General features: G+C 41.3%; 1 protein-coding gene across 2 annotated transcripts; it reads left to right on the top strand.

The window, feature by feature from the left end:
- Positions 1–2074: 2074 nt before the first annotated feature.
- Positions 2075–7369, top strand: LOC103383312 (neuropeptide Y receptor type 2-like). 2 transcript variants are annotated; one of them, XM_025058883.1, is made up of 2 exons: positions 2075–2250; positions 4363–7369. In XM_025058883.1, the coding sequence occupies exon 2, from the start codon at positions 4387–4389 to the stop codon at positions 5494–5496; it is 1110 nt and encodes a 369-aa protein (XP_024914651.1). In that variant the 5' UTR covers positions 2075–2250; positions 4363–4386; the 3' UTR covers positions 5497–7369. The 2 variants fall into 2 exon arrangements, with proteins under 2 accessions (XP_024914651.1, XP_024914652.1); XM_025058884.1 differs by lacking the exon at positions 2075–2250 and adding an exon at positions 2267–3249.
- Positions 7370–7572: the final 203 nt, after the last annotated feature.

Genomic DNA, 7572 nt, shown 5'->3' with positions numbered 1-7572 from the left:
TATGCTAAGCTTTATTTTGACACAAAAAATAACATTTAAACAGTATATCTATGCCTTAAATAGCAGGCGCCACCACCTGACCACCTGTTGATGCTGTAGTTTTACTCTGTACCACAGATACTTCTTTCTATACTTTTGTATGATTCAAAGGTTTATAAATTATCAGGGTTTCCTGCAGACTCTACCACAGGGTGGACTTTTAGACAGATCTGAACACTGAAGGTTAACTAATTTTACTGCACTGGATCGTTACAGAGGTAATCAAATAATTATGTTAATTAAATGTTGGCCTGGGCAAAAGTGCAATATGTTTTTAGTTTAGCCTGCCTGCAGTATACTGCTGCTTAGTTGGTACACAGTTCACTGAGCATGATGTCTGTTGTTTTGTGTTTTTTTTTTTTTTTTTTTTTTTTTTTTAGCAAAAATGCAAATATTCAACAGTAACTGGTTTAGTTAGAGAAGTCCTGTATCTTAGCATTGTGGTGTTAAAATGAGTGGCAGTGATGAATCAGTGAGGCTGTTTGGATCTGTTGTTTAAGTGGACAGCAGAAGATTTTTTTTAATCTAATACATCAACACTGTTTTGATTTAACTCAGATTTTTTGTCATATTTGTGAGTTCCAAGAAAAAAAAAACTTCAAGTACAGCTGATTAGATCATGATGACTAACGTCAATATATTGGTTTTTTTACAGGAGGTCAATAATTCTGTCAAATTAAATTGGTCCGCAGGTCTAAAAAAAAAATTTTAATTCTTCTTCACCAGACATGAGTTAGTAGGTGGACAGAGGAACGTCACAGTGACTGCTCACATCTGATGTCAAAGACGTAGTGACAGGAGGAGGAAGAGTTTCTCCCACGCACAGCAGTTGATGTAAAACCAAAGTGATAACAAGACTGAGGGGATTCAAACTCTCTGACCGGAACAGGGATCAAACCAGCAAACAAATTAATCCACATTTGTTATTTCCTGGAACAGAAACCAATTGGGGTTTTTTTTTTCTCTCTGGGGAAATGAAAACATAACATTCCAGAACTGGCTGTCAGCTGGTTTTCATCGTAAAAATTGTTGTTTACATCAGTCAAGTAGAAACAGTATGTCAAATCCCAGCAGGTCTAAAAAAAATTTAAATTCTTCTTCACCAGACATGAGTTAGTAGGTGGACAGAGGAACGTCACAGTGACTGCTCACATCTGATGTCAAAGACGTAGTGACAGGAGGAGGAAGAGTTTCTCCCACGCACAGCAGTTGATGTAAAACCAAAGTGATAACAAGACTGAGGGGATTCAAACTCTCTGACCGGAACAGGGATCAAACCAGCAAACAAATTAATCCACATTTGTTATTTCCTGGAACAGAAACCAATTGGGGTTTTTTTTTTCTCTCTGGGGAAATGAAAACATAACATTCCAGAACTGGCTGTCAGCTGGTTTTCATCGTAAAAATTGTTGTTTACATCAGTCAAGTAGAAACAGTAATGAAGAGCAAAAGGCAACAGAAGAAGAAAAGTTTGAAGATTTTACTGTTTCTGTTCCATCTCACTCCCCTCCCTAGCTCCCTCCCTCCTTCCCTGCCTCCTTGCCTCCTCCTTCCCTCCCTCCACTTCTCCCCCCGTCCTGCGTGTGTCGCTCCACACCTGTGTCTTGATATCTCCACCTCTGTATTTATAGGAGACAGATTCTGTCAACACTTTCCAGCCGGTTCTTCTTCTCACAAGTTGCTGAATCAGCATTTTCTTTTCTTGTCGTGTTTTTTCCAGGTATTTATAACCAGAACAAAAACAAAAACAAAAAACATTTTTCCACCTGACCTTCCTGATGTGAAGACCTTTCCATTTTTCTGATTGTATTTTTGGACGGTGTTATGGGTTGTTAAATTGATAAGACCCAGGTGGGGGCGGTTGAGGGTGGAGGAAAGTTTTGAAAACACACACACGTGAGACACAACAGAAGCCACTGCAGAGAAGAGTGAAGATAAAGGGAACAGAATGTTACGACAGCGGGACACCGTGAACGTTCGTCCAAATCTCTCTTTATGTGGAGACTAAGTTCACTCGGTTTTTTGTCTCTTTATGTGGAGACTAAGTTCACTCACTTTTTTGTTTTTTAGTTTCCCAGTGTCACAAACTTGCAGTTCTGCATTTTGGGGATGGTCATGGAGCCGAGCACCTGCTTCAAACTCTAGTTAAAAACTACTTCGACAAAGACGTGAATGGGGAAACTGGCTAAAAGCCCCGGAGGCTTTTACTGAGTAAGTGTGTCTGAGAGGACCTTAAACATTGATGCAGCTTCAATCGTGACTTGTTATATTGGAACACAATCTATTTGTGTCCATTATGCTCTCCTTTCCAAATTAAACGCACAATAAAGCACTCGAAGTCCTTGGTTGGTTTTAAAAAACCACAGTCATCTGTGTGGATGTTTCTTTTGGATTCTAATGTTTTAACCGCGACTTCTGGGTCTTGGTGAACTAACATAAGAATCCTGATCCCGACTCACCTCGGCACAGACGTCGTAGCTGGGCGGCGCGGCACATGTGACCTCGGGGCAGACGGTACTGTTGGACCATTTTTAATCAGCCGTTCAGTGAATGGATGGAGAAGAAAAATGCAGGGATCTGCAGCATGGTTAAAGGTAGAGGACAGGTTTGATCAATAACTCCATTGAATAGCACAGGATTTAGTATTCCTGTCATATGGGTCTGACGCAGTTGACGGTCCACCCAGAAGAAGAACATCAATATCAGCCCTGCAATTATCTGCAGTTACTGACTTAGTACATGAGGGTATTTCAATGCGGTGGTATAGTTATAGTTCAGTGCACCGCGATCTCTGTTTGAAAAACATCAATAACGCATAAAAAGAAAAATGAATGCGGTGTCATTTATATTTCAGCTGAGAGTTACTTTTTTAGAGAGAGAAACAAGACAGAGAATAAGTGTCAGAATACGACATCCATCATTCAACTGACAGGAAGACGATGTCAGATGATGCGTGTCTTCTCACCCCCCTCCCCCGCCCCCGCGAGTATCGCTCAGACCCTCGCGGCGCAGGTGATGAACCGTCGGTGCCAAACGAGCGCTTACGCGCACTGGTGAATGTGTTTTATCGCCTGTTCTGTCGCGGAAGAAGTCTTTGGTTTTTCACCCGATTTAAAATTTTCTGGATTACGTTGGAAAAGAAAAAAAACAAACAACCGAGGATGAAGACAGTAACCGGGCGAATTTAAGAAGATTTCTGTCTGGACGGAGGTGAGGGAGTTGTTGCGCAGTTATGAAGTGTGTTTACATTCACTGTGTTTTTTCCGTTTTTATAATGTATTGTTTATTGTTATTTATCCACGTTCCGTTTGTCCTTAATCACTTCTACACCAGTTTCCTACCTGTTTATAGGTACAGTTACGGTAGATTGGGGGCGGGGATGTTGATTCAAAAAACATCATCATCGTTTTTAGATATATTTCACATATTAACGTTAATATTGTTCGTGCCGGGTCAATTTAACTGGACAGCAAAAGAAACGGTGTTTACAATGTCTTTAATTCATCAACTCGTCAAGTCGGCGGAAGCGCAGCTTCATTAACGTTGAGAATAAAATGATTAGAACGCGCTAGAAAATCTGAGTAAAGGTTATAAAGAGCAAAGATCTATGACACGTCACGCCCAAAAAAAACAAAACAAAACCCCTAAAACCTCACAAATACTAAGTTTGAAATAAACTCGTCCTCCTAAACCCGGTTTGTAATGAGTGAAGGCGTCACGACAAAATAAAAAGTTTTTCGTCCCGTGATGAATTTACTAGACACTGATTTATGACTCAAATCTGTCTTGTATTGAAACATTAAAAACCACTTAGCTCCAGACCGGATATGGTAAGTCATCCTCTTGGGATGAGAAACACTCAGAGGCTCAGCTCCACGCAGTACCCCATTCATCCACAAGATGGATCCTTGGCGAATTAGCTGCTCCCGCAGGAGATACAAGCTAAAGGGAAAATATATATTTTTAAAATGCAAAAAATAAGATATAATCAAAATTAAAGGGATATACAGTAAATAAACGGAACAAAAATATCTAAAATATTATATATAATGTCTGAAAATATTGCACAGGGAAAACACAAATGTACAAGTGAGATGTTAGATTATTTCTCAAAGGCTGGGTCACGACCCTCAGGTGGGTCGCAAGAGATTTTTTTGGGGTCATCTCGCATCATGTTTCCCAGGAGTTTACGAATAATGTCTATTGACTTGGGTCGCGATGGTTTGTGACTTTAAAAATATGGGTCCCCAGTGGGAGTTGGACAGATAGATAGGTCCATCCTTAGAAAGTCAATTTCTAAGTTTTGACTTCATGTTTTCACAGGTCCCTTTTCCGACTGTGTCCACAATGGATGCAGCCAATCAGGTCAACACGACTGAAGCTGAGGAGTTCCTGGTTCAAGTTCTGACCTCCAGCTGCTGCTCGGCTACAGGTACAACAGGCGACGAGAGCTTTTCGAAGCTGGACGACAGCATGGAGCTGGTTGGAGTTCAGGTTACTCTGATACTCGCCTACAGTTCCATCATACTGTTTGGAGTGACCGGGAATTCTTTGGTGATTTACGTGGTCTACAGGTTCAAAAAGCTGCAGACCGTGACCAATTTCTTCATCGTCAACTTGGCCGTGTCGGACTTACTAGTCAACATTCTGTGTCTGCCCTTCACCCTCGTTAACACGCTGTACGGCGAGTGGAAGTTTGGTCAGGTGCTGTGCTTCATGCTGCCCTGTGCTCAAGGCATGGCGGTGCACGTGTCCACCATCACGCTGAACGTCATCGCTCTGGACCGCCATCGCAGCATCGTCTACCACATGGAGACCAAGATGTCTAAAGATATTTGCAGCGTGGTTATCATCATGACCTGGACGGTGAGCGCCCTGTTAGCCAGCCCTCTGGCCATATTTCGGGAGTATCAGACGCTGGAGCTACAGCAGGGCAAATTCATCCAGGTGTGCGTAGAGAAGTGGCCTGGGAGCAGCATGAACGGCAGCATCTACAGCGTGTCCATGCTCATTGTTCAGTATTGTCTGCCTTTGGCCATTAACTGCTTTGCCTACATCCGTATCTGGAAGAAAATGAAGGATATGCCGTACAGGGGTAGAAACGACCATCACGAGCGCAGGAAGAGGACCACTCAAATGCTGGTCACCATGGTGGTGGTGTTTGCCATCAGCTGGCTGCCCTTCTACGTGTTCCAGCTGGCCGTGGACATCAACAGCAGCGTGCTGCGTATGAAAGACTTCAAACTGCTCTTCACCCTGTTTCACGTCGTGGCCATGTGCTCCACGTTTGTAAACCCGATCCTGTACGGGTGGATGAACACCAACTACAGGTCGGCCTTTCTGTCGGTCTGCAGGTGTAAATGGCCGTTCGGTTTCACGACGCAGTGCAACCAAAACAGAGACGCGACGAGAGAGGAGGGCAGAGTGTGTAAAAAGTGCAAATCAACAAATGTGTGATTGGTATAATTGTTGACGTTGTGTTTGGTTGAGTGGAGGAATTACCAAACGTTATTATGAGGATGAATTAAGAGATGTTCAAAGTGCTTTGTTTTTCCAGTTGCTGCGTACGACTGTGGAATATATCATGATGTATTTATCTGAATGACAGGCAGAGATAGATCAGTCGTTTCAATCTGTAAATACTCAAACTCCTGAACTCCTGGCTTTAAGTGGTTTAAATAACACGATACGAAAAATAGAATCCGGCATCGAGTTTTAAAATGAATAAATTCCAGAATGAAGACATAAGGTAGCAGCCAACAAACAGAATCGACTTCTTATTTTATAATCAAACCCATAATACTTTTTTATCCTCTTTAGAGGAAAATATAGCTGATACTGTATATGCAACAAAACGAGCATGGTTTATTATAACCATTACGGTAAGTGTTTGACAAATTGAACAAATGTCATGAAGCCCCACTGTGATTCCAATCATGAGATCAGTCGTGCAAGTTACACTTTCCCTTAATGATAGAGTAATGGAATGAAAGTAGAAACCATTCTGACAGGACACGTCCATTTATTATACACCATCGATGGTTCAGACTCTGAGGTTTCAGGTCCAGGTGATGAGGAGGAAAGTATGAGCCCTAGAGTTGAGAGGCTGTTACTGCCGTCATTACATTATAATTACAATAATGATACAGATGGATATGTCATATATATATATATATATATTTATATATATAATAATGGAGATGTAGAAGACCTGACATGACGTATGACATGAAGGTCTTCTACATCTCTTCTACATCCAGTATTGACTTTGACCGTGTTGTTGTTTTGTGAGTCCAGACAGAGGAGGATGCTGATGTTTGATTACTGGGTTCATCGTAAGCAGGTTTTTCTGTCTCGAGAGCCAAAGGGAGTCCACGCCCACATTTGTTCGTGTATATGTTTATTTTTTGTTTGTTTGTGGTGCTGTTCTGAAGAACTCGTGCTGTTTACAAAGTCTCGACTGATTTACTTTGTCAAACATGAATGTCTCCATTTAAAGTTGGCTTTTCTTGGTGCACAAAATCAATAACTGTTTGTCTTATACTGTCTGAGGCTGTGGAGCTGCTGCTGCTGCAGTACCTCAGTGACCTCAGTGCAGTGACCTCAGCGGGGTACTCACTTAAAAGGAAAAATGGACAATAATTTTCTAACCAATCAAATTTTCTTTCTATTTTTGCTGATGAACGAGGACCAGGTCGCTCCACGTGACTGGCTCTGAGTGGAGCCGTAATTATATTAAGGACGTTTCATCATTGGAGTGAATATTGATTCTTCTAATTAACCACATTTCTATTGTGAAATAATTAAGTCCCGTTGCTAGTGGAACAAGAAGAAAGACCACTTTTTTTTTGTTTTTCTAAATGGACCACAAGTCACTGGAGTCCATTTCATTAGAATAAAAATTAGAACCATGCCAGTAGGTGATTCATCGTCTCTCCAGCTCAGTTCAATTAAAGAATTCTGAAGGGGTATTTTTAATTTGACTTTTCGGCAGCAGTCATCACGTCACACCCTCATATTAAACCTCAGGAGTCCTAATTATTCCTTTTGTCATCTGAGCTAAAAAAAAAGACTACGTCTTTGGCTACTGTACCTGCTGCAACAAGAAAAGCACCATGGGGGGTTTGGGGGGGGGGGTAATACTGTATAGCTGTAACCACTACATAACAAAACAATTTGCAATTTATTATTATTTAATTCAAAAATACAAATATTGTTCCTTGCTGTGTAATTTTAATTTTGATTTTTTTCAGATTAAGACACTCTGCTGCATGGACTTTATTATTTTTGAGCTCCCGCGGGCCATACAATATGACTTGGCGGGCCACATGTGGGCCCCGGGCCTTGAGTTTGACACATGTGCTGTACACAGACATACAATGAAACAACATGTGTTCGATTTGATATAATCAACAGAGGACCTTTATTGAAAATATGTCAGATTCTGGGAGACTGTATAAATAAAAAAAAAGTCATCCATTTTCTGTCCAGACTGTTATTTATCAGCTGTGGAATATTCCTGCGCTGAACAGA

Source organism: Cynoglossus semilaevis, chromosome 9, assembly GCF_000523025.1.
Source record: "Cynoglossus semilaevis isolate Cse_v1.0 chromosome 9, Cse_v1.0, whole genome shotgun sequence".
In the NCBI taxonomy this organism is placed as follows: Eukaryota; Metazoa; Chordata; class Actinopteri; order Pleuronectiformes; family Cynoglossidae; genus Cynoglossus; species Cynoglossus semilaevis.
This window is presented reverse-complemented; position numbering and strand designations above follow the sequence as displayed.